This window comes from Phyllobates terribilis, unplaced genomic scaffold (genome assembly GCF_046119375.1).
Source record: "Phyllobates terribilis strain yellow unplaced genomic scaffold, ASM4611937v1 Scaffold_673__1_contigs__length_839561, whole genome shotgun sequence".
In the NCBI taxonomy this organism is placed as follows: domain Eukaryota; kingdom Metazoa; phylum Chordata; class Amphibia; order Anura; family Dendrobatidae; genus Phyllobates; species Phyllobates terribilis.
Window position 1 is genome coordinate 191602 of NW_027363433.1, and position 13408 is coordinate 205009.

The following is a 13408-nucleotide window of genomic DNA, read 5'->3' on the forward strand; positions in this document are numbered from 1 at the left end:
GCTATAGTGTACAGCTCGATTGTCACCGGTTGGAGGACGGTAGTCTCTTATATCTCAGGTCAGTAAAGACATATTGGTGGTCATTAAGGGGTTAATTATGTTATATGTTTTTGTACAATTTGTCAATAACATATATAGTTTCTCCCCATCGGAGTTATTTTTGATGGTCAACAAAATAGATTTTCCAGTAATTAACTTTTCACACTCTTGGTATGAGAATGACTTCTCCCGCTGTGGGATTTTTAATGTTTAAAGGGGTTGTCCAAGTAGTGGACAAACATTCCACATGTTTGATCCTGTTAAAATAAAAACAATTATTGACGGGAATATTTCACTTTCTACCAAGTGAGATAGGAGATCATCCTGAATTCCAGAGTAAAAATCTGTTTATTTTGTTCAACAAGGAGACAAGTGAGATGCTCAGCAGGCTGTCTGACGCTAATTCATTCCGATCAAGCTTATACAGGCAATGCAAAATATACACAATCAGATATGACAGGCAGCTAACACTAATACTTGCTGCCGACTATAGATAATATTCTAAGCATACTGTGTTTCAAAAGATACGGTTACGGCTTCTACACATACAGTGGTGTGAAAATGTTTGCCCCTTCCTGATTTCCTATTCTTTTGCATGTTTGTCACTTAAATGTTTCAGATCACCAAACAAATTTAAATATTACATAAAGATAACACAAGTAACCACAAAATGCAGTTTTTAAATGAAGGTCTTTATTATTTAGGGAAAAAAAATCCAAACTTACAGGGCCCTGTGTGTAAAAGTGATTGCCCCCTAAACCTAATAACTGGTTGAGCCACCCTTCGCAGCAACAACTGGAATCAAGCGTTTGCAGTTTGGCAATGAGTCTTTTACAACGCTCTGGGGGAATTTTGGCCACTCATCTTTGCTAAATTTTTGTAATTCAGCCACATTGGAGGGTTTCAGAGCATGAACCGCCTATTTAAGGTCATGCCACAGCATCTCAATCAGATTAAAGTCAGGACTTTGACTAGGCCACTCCAAAGTCTTAATTTTGTTTTTCTTAAGCCATTCAGAGGTAGGTGGATTTGCTGGTGTGTTTTGGATCATTGTACTGATGCATAACCCAAATGCGCTTCAGCTTGAGGTCACAAACAGATGGCCGGACATTCTCCTTCAGGATTTTTTGGTAGACAGCAGAATTAAAGGTTCCATTTACCACAGCAAGTCTTCCAGGTCCTGAAGCAGCAAAACAGCCCCAGACCATCACACTACCACCACATTTTACTGTGGGTATGATGTTCCTTTTCTGAAATGCTGTGTTACTACTATGCCAGATGTAATGGGACATTCACCTTTCAAAAAGTTCAACTTTTGTCTCGTCAGTCCACAGTGTATTCTCCCAAAAGTCTTGGGGGATCATCAAGATGTTTTCTGACAAAACTGAGAAAAGCATTTATGTTCTTATTGCTTAGCAATGGTTTTAGTCTTGGAACTATGCCACGCAGGCCATTTTCGCCCAGTCTCTTTCTTATGGTCGAGTCTTGAACACTGACCTTAACTGAGGCAAGTGAGGTCTGCAGTTCTTTGGATGTTGTTGCAGGGTCTTTTGTGACCTCTTGGATGAGTGGCCGCTGCGCTCTTAGAGTAATTTTGGTGGGCCGGCCACTCCTGGGAAGGTTGACCACTGTTCCATGCTTTTGCCATTTGTGGATAATGGTTCTCACTGTGGTTCGCTGGAGTCCTAAAGCTTTAGAAATGGCTTTATAACCTTTTCCAGATTGATCGATCTCAATTACTTTTTTCTCATTTGTTCTTTAATTTATTTGGATCGCGGCATGATGTCTAGCTTTTGAGGATCTTTTGGTCTACCTCACTTTGTCAAGCAAGTCCTATTAAAGTATTTTCTTGATTGAGAACAGGTGTGGCAGGAATCAGGCCTGAGTGTGGCTAGGGAAATTTAACTCAGGTTCCCAAAGATGTTATAAACCACAGTTAATTTATGTTTTAAGTGGTGTGTGTGTGTGTGTGTGTGTGTGTGTGTGTGTGTGTGTGTGTGTGTGTGTGTGTGTGTGTGTGTGTGTGTGTGTGTGTGTGTATATGAGTGGGGCCTTTTTTACAGAGGGCCCTGGAGCTTTGGATTTCTTTTTCCCTTAATAATAAAATACCTTCATTTAAAAACTGCTTTTTGTGTTTACTTGTGTTATCTTTGTCTAATATTTACATCTGTGACAAATATGCAAAAGAATAAGAAATCAGGACGGGGCAAACACTTTGTTTTACACCACTGTATCTCAGAATGTTAGATGCTTCTGATCGCAAAGAGCATGACTGAAAAGTAGACCTGTTATGATATTTTGATAAACCTATATTTCTATAACTAAGGATTCAAATCTCTATTAATGAACACACTGAATATATACATAATGGATAAACGATATACTTATTACAAAAATTATTATAAGAATTATACAAACCTCCCATACTGGTGCCGTTCCATCGGTGTCAGCACTTGTGTTCCCGGGACTCAGGTCAGGTTGTTACGCCATGTGAGCCCTGAGCCCAATCAGCGCTGGCGTCACATTTAACGAGGCCAAACATGAGGAATGACAAAGCATTGTCCAAGTAGAGGACATCCCCTTTAAGAATGGAGAGCAGAAAAAAATCCAGCTTCAATGATCCTCTAAAAACACTGCTTTATTGAGTAAATATAAAAATCTGAGATAACAGCATGGATGTTACAACCCCTAGAGGGGGAAATATTTTCTAGCAGACACGTTTCAGACAGTAAGGTCTTTAGTCATTGAAGCTGGATTTTTTTCTGCTCTCGATTCTGCTGGTTTCCTGAGCTTTGGATTCCTCAATGGGTGAGCTGACTTTTTGTTTTTTTTCTTAGTAACCCCTTTAAGAAGATACAATTTTCGGTTAAAACATTTCCAAAATTCTGAACATGAAAAAGGCTTTTCCCCTCTGTGGCTTCTCTGATGTTTATTAAGAATTGATTTCCGTATAAAACATTTCCCACATTAAGAACATGAAAAAGGCTTCTCCACTGTGTGAGTTCTCTGGTGATTAACCAAAGCTGATTTATGGGTGAAACATTTCCCACATTCTGGACGTGAAAAAGGCTTCTCCCCTGTGTGAGTTCTCTGATGTCTATAAAGCACCGATTCCTGGTTAAAACATTTTCCACATTCTGAACAGGAAAAAGGCTTCTCTCCCGTGTGGATTCTCTGGTGATTAACCATAACCGATTTATGGTTAAAACATTTCCCACATTCTGGACATGAAAAAGGCTTCTCTGCTGTGTGGATTCTCTGGTGATTAACCATAACCGATTTATGGTTAAAACATTTCCCACATTCTGGACATGAAAATGGCTTCTCCCCTGTGTGAGTTCTCTGGTGTATAACTAAAACTGATTTTAGGTTAAAACATTTCCCACATTCTGAACAAGAAAAAGGCTTCTCCCCTGTGTGAGTTCTCCGATGTCTATAAAGCCCTGATTCCTGTTTAAAACATTTCCCACATTCTGAACAGGAAAAAGGCTTCTCCCCTGTGTGAGTTCTATGGTGATTAACCAAAACCAATTTATGGTTAAAACATTTCCCACATTCTGAACAAGAAAAAGGCTTCTCCCCTGTGTGAGTTCTCTGATGTATAAGAAGCTCTGATTTGTAGCTAAAACCTTTCCCACATTCTGAACAGGAAAAAGGCTTCTCCCCTGTGTGGGTTCTCTGGTGCATAACTAAACCTGATTTCCGGCTAAAACATTTCCCACATTCTGAACAGGAAAAAGACTTCTCCCCTGTGTGAGTTCTATGGTGATTAACCAAAGCCGATTTATGGTTAAAACATTTCCCGCATTCTGGACATGAAAATGGCTTCTCCCCTGTGTGAGTTCTCTGGTGTATAACTAAATCTGATTTTAGGTTAAAACATTTCCCACATTCTGAACAAGAAAAAGGCTTCTCCCCTGTGTGAGTTCTCTGATGTATAAGAAGCTCTGATTTGTAGTTAAAACCTTTCCCACATTCTGAACAAGAAAAAGGCTTCTCCCCTGTGTGAGTTCTCTGGTGATTAATCAAAACTGATTTATCGTTAAAACATTTCCCGCATTCCAAACATGAAAATGGCTTCTCCCCTGTGTGAGTTCTCTGCCTCGCAAGATCTGATCTGCGAATTTTTTCTTGTTTAAGAAGAGTATTTCTATATTCTGAACGTGAAAATGGCTTCTTTGCTTTAGGAGCAGTTCGTTTTTTAATGCTTATTTTGTAACTTTGATTTTCCTTAGTAGTCGCTAATGAATCAGAAGACAGGACCTGTTTCAAAGGATTAGATGATTGATCTTTGCTGTGAAGGGATGATGGTATATCTGGAGTAATGGCATTCATTTCAATTGCATCTTGTTGGATCTCAATCTCATGTGATTTAAAAATTGAAGATGTCAGTTGTCCTTCTGATCTCCTGGTACAGTCATCTGCCAAGAATAAAATTAAGTATTATTATTGAATAAAATGTTCTTACATTTTTTTAACATTTTTACTTAAAGGGTCTGTAAAAATGGCAAGCTACGTAAAAAAAAAATAAAAAAAAAATTATTCACCAAGTCAATTACAGTTCACAGTCTAAAAGACTGTGCCCAAACCACATTTAGCATTCATGTATTTGGCATTACTATAGTGAGAAGAACCCACTTAATTTATCTGGGCACTGTGTGTTGGGAAATAAAATGGCATTTTTGCAATTTTCACTCTCCAACATCCACTGCGTGCTAATTTAGGGAAAGTGCCTGTGGAGTCAAAATAGTCCCTACTCCTATAGATTAATTCCCTGAAGGTTATAATTTCCAAGATGGAGTCACCTTATGGGGATTTCTACTGCTCTGGTTTTCTTTCATTTTGTCATATCAAGGTTTCTGCAAATGGTGGGTCCCATTTTCTCTGGGATCTGCTCCTGCAACGTCTAATTCTGTCACCAGGAGCTTTATTCATCCTGCAGGCGGCGCTGGTGAAGGAGGAGACGTCAGAACCAGAAGCTCTGGCGGCGCAGGCTCTGTCCAGCCATTAAGATTAGGGTTGCTGGGACCAGTAGTATCATCCAGTCTGGCAGTATGGGTGTGTGTGCTGTCCAGCTGGAATAATCTGCTCCCTGCTTCAGTTAATTGGAAAGCACCGCACCCTACTAAAGCTGGAAGCATATTGCGGGAAGCTGCCAGATACAGCCTTGTCCTCCTCTGGTTCAGTCCTCTGTGATCAGCTCCCGGTTTGTCTATTTGTTTCTGTTGTGACCTCGGCCCGTTTACTGACTATTAGTTTCTTCTGATTTTGTATTTTCTCTGCCCTCCTGGTTCTGACCCGAATAGCTGACTATTCTTCCCATCTGACACAACAGAACAGCAGGTAACACAGTGGCCCAAGCTAGGGGTCTCTGTGTAAGTCCAGATCCATGTAGAGGGGTTAAAGAGAATCTGCCACCCCCTGGGAGATTGGAGACCCCTAATATGGGCATACAGGTTATAGAAAAGTAGATCTATACATACCTGTATGGCCCATAGTAGAGGTCTGCTTGCAGTGAAATGGGAGTTTTATAAAATCCGTTATCACATGCTTGGCGTCCCCCGGACGCCAAGAAGTCCCCGCCTATCTGCTTATTTAGCATGTTCCCCACCTCCCCTGCACATCACAGGGACCTGTGATGTGCACTGGTTTAACTCATTTCCCGCGCATGCGCAATGCGACGCAAACATCAGGAACACTTTGTTTCCTCCCGGTCCGTTTGTCTCTGCACTGCTCCGCAGTCGCAACGCTCATGTGCAGGGGAGGGGGGGGGGACATGCTACATAAGCAGATAGGCGGGGATTTCTGGGCTAACTAAAGAGATAGGCGGGGATTTCTTGGTGTCCAGGGGACACCAAGCATGTGAAGACAGATTTTATAAAACTCAATTTCACTGCAAGCAGACCTCTACTATGGGCCATACAGGTATGTATAGATTTACTTTTCTATAACCTGTATGCCCATATTAGAGGTCTCACATCTCCCAGGGGATGAGAGATTTCCTTTAAAGAAGTTAAAGGGGTGATGGGCAAAACTGTGACTATAGACCATAACACATCTACTGAAGAACTGAAGAAATCAAGCTGAACAGGCTTCTTTATAAAAAAAAATGAGTAAATAGTGGTGAAACCTCTCGGGGGTAATTAGAGCATGTGGTTCTTGGCAATCTAAATTATCGCTAAGTGCCAATATTTTCAGATCAGATGAGTTTCAAGAAGAAATATTAGACATTTTAAATGAACTTTTTATAATAGTGCAGAGCTGAGGTGTCTTATATTTAGACCTCGGGCATTGGGAAGACGTAATGGAGACCTTTTTTTGAAAGACTACCAGGGAGTTACAGAGTCACATAAGTGAGGCCGGCCGATCCCACCACAATCAAACTATCATACAGAATGAACCTGGAAAAAAATACATAAAAAATATGTTACATCCTCAACAAGAACATATGTATGAGGGGAGAACTCCAACATTAAAGCGGACTTACACTTATTTATGGTGGACCATTGGAGCTACTATGAGTTCTGACCAGGAGAGTAGAGAAAGTATTAGTGCCCCCATTTCAGGAGAGATTGTGCAGTAATCTGAATTCCTTAGGATTGAAAACATAATGGAATTTATGACGTGAAGTGAATCCAACATACCAGGGCTCGAGCCATGCCAACACATCTCCTGCAGGTGTATATATTACAGTATATTACAGCTATCAGCCTCGCACAGCTTAGAGATACAGGTGCTTCTCAATAAATTAGAATATCATCAAAAAGTTAATTTATTTCAGATCTTAAAAAAAGTGAAACTCATATTATATAGTCATTACAAACAGAGTGATCTATTTCAAGCGCTTATTTCTGTTAATGTTGATGATTATGGCTTACAGTCAATGAAAACACAAAAGTCATTATTTCAGTAAATTAGAATAATTAACAAAAAACACCTGCAAAGGATTCCTATGCGTTTAAAAAGGTCCCTTAGTCTGTTTCAGTAGGCTCTACAATCATGAGGAAGACTGCTGACTTGACAGATGTCTAGAAGGCAGTCACTTACACACTCCACAAGGAGGGTAAGCCACAAAAGGTCATTGCTAAAGATGCTGGCTGTTCACAGAGTGCTGTATCCAAGCATATTAATGGAAAGTTGAGTGGAATGAAGAAGTGTGGTAGAAAAAGGTGCACAAGCAACCGGGTTAACTGCGGCCTTGAAAGGATTGTTAAGAAAAGGCCATTCAAAAATTTGGGGGGAGATTCACAAGAAGTGGACTGCTGCTGGAGTCATTGCTTCAAGAGCGTCAACACACATAGACTTATCCAGGACATGTGTTACAAGTGTCGCATTCCTTGTGTCAAGCCAGTCATGACCAACAGACAACGCCAGAAGCGTCTTACCTGGGCCAAGGAGAAAAAGACCTGGTCTGTTGCTTAGTGGTCCAAGGTGTTGTTTTCAGATGAAAGTAAATTTTGCATTTCATTTGGAAATAGAGGTCCCAGAGTCTTGAGGAAGAGTGGAGAGGCCACAATCCAAGCTGCTGGAGGTCTAGTGTGAAGGCTCCACAATCAGTGATGGTTTGGGGGGGGCCATGTCATCTGCTGGTGGAGGTCCACTGTGTTTTATCAACACCAAAGTCAGCGCAGCCGTCTACCATGACATTTTGCAGCACTTTATGCTTCCCTCTGCCGACAAGTTTTTTGGAGATGGAAATGTCATTCTCCAGCAGGACTTGGCACCTGTCCACACTGCCAAAAGTACCAATACCTGGTTTAAAAAGAACAGTATCAATGTGCTTGATTGGCCAGCAACTCGCCTGACCTTAACCCAATAGAGAATCTATGGGGTATTGTCAAGAGGAGGATGAGAGACACCAGACCCAACAATGCAGACGAGGTGAAGGCTGTTATCAAAGCAACCTGGGCTTCCATAACACCTCAGCAGTGCCACAGGCTGATCGCCTCCATGCCACATTGCCGCATTGATGCAGTAATTGATGCAAAAGGAGCCCCGACCAAGTATTGAGTGCATTTACTAAACATACATTTCGGTAGGACATCATTTCGGATTTTAAAATATTTTTTCAAGCTGTTATAAAGTATTCTAATTTACTGAGATAATGACTTTTGTGTTTTCATTGGCTGTAAGCTATAATCAACATTAACAGAAATAAACACTTGAAATAGATCACTCTGTTTGTAATGGCTCTATATAATATGTGAGTTTCACTTTTTTGAAGAACTGAAATAAATTAACTTTTTGATGATATTCTAATTTATTGAGAAGCACCTGTATATCATGGCACAGGTGTAATGTTTTTTGCATAGTTAATTGCGATCCTGTATGAAGTTAGTCGGTTTTAAAAGAAATTGAAAAATCAGGACAAAAGGGAAACTCTGTTGTTATTGTACAGAAATTCACACTTGGCCTCACTGCACATTTAATGTTGTCGATCATAAAAGTGAAGTTTGGTCATTAAAACTGGACCTGGTCTTGTAGGGACCATATGAGCACATTCAGCAACACAGAAGGGAGAGAAGGTAGATTCATCCAATAAGATATCAGGGTTCTAGGAAGCCAACACCATCATTACCCTCCGCTTTCACTTACAGGCCCATCATAATATTTTCTTCAAGTGATTTTCTAAACTGTCTGTACATTCTACATAGATTGTCATCTGGTTTTGTAGTCTACAGATCTGAGGAGGTAATGGTCAGCGTCTTCTAATCCCAGGGGGGAGGTGGATCCTCCAAGTTATAAGTTCTATAGAAAAGGGCTTTCAATGGCCAAAATCATTTGAACAGTTTTTGGTGGAGGAGAATGTTGTAGTCTAGAGGTAAAATGGTGATCACACGGTTGTGATACAGCCGGACTACACAACCGATAAAGCAGCCACAGCCGGTGACTTATAAGAATCTGTAACTTCTCTGCATTTAGTGGTTACTACTCACCTGGGAGGTCATCTGTAGGAATCATCTCTTTACACCGCTCATCACCCCTCACATATGTCTCTGTAGTATTAATGTGGGTCAGATCTTCAACCTGAAACAAATATTGTAAAAGTCACAGACAGATGGAGAAGTCCCATCTATGATCAGCTCTAATCCTGCCATCTCCACCGTTCTCATTACACAAGTATAAAACATATAATACTGGTGGATAAAACAAGACTGAGCACAAGACCTTCACAGCCATCTACACATCATAGGGGAGATCTCATGACACCTTCTCTCCATCTACCTGATGATCCTGAGGAACATTGGGATCTTCTTGTTTACAGTCCTGTGGAAGAAGAGGACGGGGACATCTCTCTGGTGTTGTCCTCTTACTGGATAGATCTGGAGGAAACACATACAGGGACTGAATTCATTCTTTACATACAGATAATTATAGGCCGTGTGTATTTAGTCCTGTCTATTACCTGGTGATGTGAGGGGCTGGGGAACATTCATCATGACGTCCTTGTACAGATCTTTGTGTCCTTCTAAATACTCCCACTCCTCCATGGAGAAATAGACGGCGACATCCTGATACCTTATAGGAACCTGACATATACAATGATACCGTCATCCCCCCGATCCCTTCATAGCGTTACTGTATAATGTCCCAGCATTCCCAGCAGTGTCACCTCTCCAGTCAGCAGCTCAATCATCTTGTAAGTGAGTTCTAGGATCTTCTGGTCATTGATGTCCTCATGTATGAAGGGGTGAGATGGAGGCCCCGTGATTGGGCTCAGGGGTCTTCCCCATCCCTCAGACACAGGGTCCTGACAGCGCCCACTAGAGGTCTTCTTCACTACTGTGTAATCCTGGTTATGGAGAGACACATTCATAAACCTCACTACAGACATTTCCAGAGTCCTCACCTCTCCAGTTCTGTCCATCTGTTATTCCCATAGATAAGAATGATGCAATGTGACGTCATCAGAATCTCTCACCTCTCCAGTAACCCGGAAGAGGATCTCTAGGGTGAGGTGTAATATCCTCTCCGCCATCTTGTCTCTGTCCATTTCCATCTTTTATGGATAAATCAGGAAAATTCACTTGTATAGAAGATCTTTACTGAGAGGATCCGATATTGTAGAGACCTGAACGAGAAGACGATGAGCCGATGTAACATCATAAAAATCCTGTGTAATAATACAATTACTAGAGATAATCAGGGAAAACATGAGGAGATTTATAATTTTACAGTATTTAGTTTTCTTCTTTACATCTAGAAATAAAACCTATATACACTGCTCAAAAAAATAAAGGGAACACTCAAATAACACATCCTAGATCTGAATGAATTAAATATTCTCATTGAATACTTTGTTCTGTACAAAGCTGAATGTGCTGACAACAAAATCACACAAAAATCATCAACGGAAATCAAATTTATTAACCAATGGAGGCCTGGATTTGGAGTCACCACCAAAATGAAAGTGGAAAAACACACTATAGGCTAATCCAACTTTGATGTAATGTCCTTAAAACAAGTCAAAATGAGGTTCAGTATTGTGTGTGGCCACGTGCCTGTATGATCTCCCTACAATGCCTGGGCATGCTCCGGATGAGGTTGCGGATGATCTCCTGTGGGATCTCCTCTCAGACCTGGACTAAAGCATCCGCCAACTTCTGGACAGTCTGTGGTGCAACGTGACCTTGGTGGATGGAGCGAGACAGGATGCCTTCATCTTCCAGGAACTGCTGACACACTCCAGCCACATGAGGTCTGGCATTGTCCTGCATTAGGAGGAACCCAGGGCCAACCGCACCAGCATATGGTCTCGCAAGGGGTCTGAGGATCTCACCTTGGTACCTAATGGCAGTCTGGCTACATGGAGAGCTGTGTGGGCCTCCAAAGAAATGCCACACCACACCATTACTGACCCACTGCCATAGGTCATGCTGAAGGATGTTGCAGGCAGCAGATCGCTCTCCACGGCATCTCCAGACTCTGTTACATCTCTCACATGTGCTCAGTGTGAACCTGCTTGCATCTGTGAAGCGCACAGGGCACCAGTGGCGACTTTGCCAATCCTGGTGTTCTGTGGCAAATGCCAAGCGTTCTGCACGGTGTTGGGACGTCGGGCTCTCATACCACCCTCATGGAGTCGGTTTCTTATGGATTGTGCAGACACTTGCACATTTGTGGCCTGCTAGAGGTCATTTTGCAGGGCTCTGGCAGTGCTTCTCCTGTTCCTCCTTGCACAAAGGCGGAGGTAGCGGTCCTGCTGCTGGGTTGTTGTCCTCATACGGCCCCCTCCACGTCTCCTTGTGTACTGGCCTGTCTCCTGGTAGTGCCTCCAGCCTCTGGACACTACGTTGACAGACACAGCAAACCTTCTTGCCACAGCTCGCATTGATGTGCCATCCTGGATGAGCTGCACTACCTGAGCAACTTCTGTGGGTTGTAGAGTCCGTCTCATGCTACCACGAGTATGAAAGCACAACCAACATTCAAAAGTGACCAAAACATCAGCCAGAAAGCATTGGTGCTGAGATGTGGTCTGTGGTTCCCATCTGCAGAACCACTCCTTTATTGAGGGTGTCTTGATAATTGCCAATAATTTCCATCTATTGTCTATTCCATTTGCACAACAGCATGTAAAATTGATTGTCAATCAGTGTTGCTTCCTAAGTGGACAGTTTGATTTCACAGAAGTTTGATTTACTTGGAGTTATATTCTGTTGTTTAAGTGTTCCCTTTATTTTTTTGAGCAGTGTATTTTAGGCCACAGACAACAAGCAGTTTCTTCCTCAGAGTCTGCAGCTGAACACGTTTCTCATAGACTCATCTTCCATAATGCTAATTGTCGTCTCATTTACGGACACTGGAATCGGCATTAGTAATACTACAGGAGATATTCATTACACATGACATGAGAAATAACTACTTCATGATCAGGACGGCATCTTCATTTTCTACTATGGCTCTAGAAACATATTGGGCCAGAATCCGTCACTGACTACATCTCCACCGGTCGTCTATATGAATGTTTCCCTTCTTCCCCGGACTGTAATCTTGTATCATATTAGATCTCATGTCTGATTCACACACAGAAGTTTGAGGCTTTTATAAAAGCTTTTTTGTTTACACAAACACCGTGGACAGAAATTATTTGATACCAAAGTCTTCATGTACATTGTTTTATGGTGCTTACTTCTGGCCTTAGGCTTTCCTATGTTACAAGAAAGACACCAGATAAGAGCAGAAATAGTAAAAACATGCAAAAAGCACAAGACAAGTTTAAGGGCAATGGTACCAAATACTAATGAAATGTATGTAATGTTTTAACTTTGCAGTAAGTAATAAAAATGCCTTAAAACATTCTCTCTCATCTGGCAAATATTAAAAATTATGGTAAATTATGGTAATCCTATTTGACCTAAAACTGGAAAGGTTTATTCTGATTTCATGTCAGATATTGAGAGAAACATGCATATGTGTCTTTATATAGTGTATGTAAACTTCTGGTTTCAACTGTACATCAAGAGAATGTCAAGAGTGTGCAAAGCAGTCATCAAAGCAAAAGGTGGCTACTTTGAAGAACCTAGAATATAAGACATATTTTCAGTTGTTTCACACTTTTGTGTTAAGTATATAATTCCACATGTGTTAATTCATAGTTTTGATGCCTTCAGTGTGAATGTACAATTTTCAAAGTCACGAAAATACAGAAAAATCTTTAAATGACAAGGTGTGTCCTGTATCTATAAATATATACTGTATATCTGGTGGAGTCATATCTCCCGACTCTGCAGACCGCATGCCGCTGCTGTACTTGGCAGGCACGGACCAGATGGTATGGAGATTAATGAGGGAAAAGTCCAAAGGCAAACTTTTCCACACTTAACAAGAACTTGATGAGAAGTATATACATCAGATAGCAGGCACAACACTTTATGAATGCTTCTTCTGCATTAATAATAAAAAAGTGGAATAAAAAAGTGCAAAAATGCATATATAATATATGACGTATTGGCCGATATTTTGGGCAAAATACTCAAGCTCGTAACCCGCGTCAAGGGTCCTCATGCGTCCCTACTCTAAACATAAAAAACAAAGCCACAATAAGAAGAATTAAATTTTTTTTTCTTTTTTTCTTCAATTGTGGGGGAATTTTAATTCTTCTTATTGTGGCTTTGTTTTTTTACCAAAAAAGAAAAAAGTTATGGCTGTAGGAAGAAAGGGAGCAGAAAACGAAAATGCAATAATGGAAAATGGCCCAGTCATGAAGGGGTTAACACTACCAAAATTACAAGCTCAATGGCTTGTTGTGGATGTACTGTATATAAACAGATGTAAACAATGAATGATTGATACAGTCACTACCTTACCCAATCCCGTACCTAAACTAAGCTGATGCTGCCTAGCCGAGGAGGTTGGCACCCTAAGG

General features: G+C 41.1%; 1 protein-coding gene across 1 annotated transcript in view; it reads right to left on the reverse strand.

Annotated features, from left to right (window-relative positions):
• Positions 1 to 1998: 1998 nt before the first annotated feature.
• Positions 1999 to 13408, reverse strand: part of LOC141235451 (uncharacterized) — a 29214-nt gene continuing 17804 nt past the window's right edge. Inside the window, exons 2-7 of the mRNA XM_073668131.1 lie at positions 9962 to 10111; positions 9653 to 9832; positions 9446 to 9569; positions 9265 to 9362; positions 8976 to 9066; positions 1999 to 4460 (exon numbers count right to left, since the gene is read on the reverse strand). Of these exons, the coding sequence (XP_073524232.1) occupies positions 3007 to 4460; positions 8976 to 9066; positions 9265 to 9362; positions 9446 to 9569; positions 9653 to 9832; positions 9962 to 10039 (2025 nt within the window). The 5' untranslated portion in view covers positions 10040 to 10111 and the 3' untranslated portion in view covers positions 1999 to 3006. The remainder of the gene's footprint in view (positions 4461 to 8975; positions 9067 to 9264; positions 9363 to 9445; positions 9570 to 9652; positions 9833 to 9961; positions 10112 to 13408) is intronic.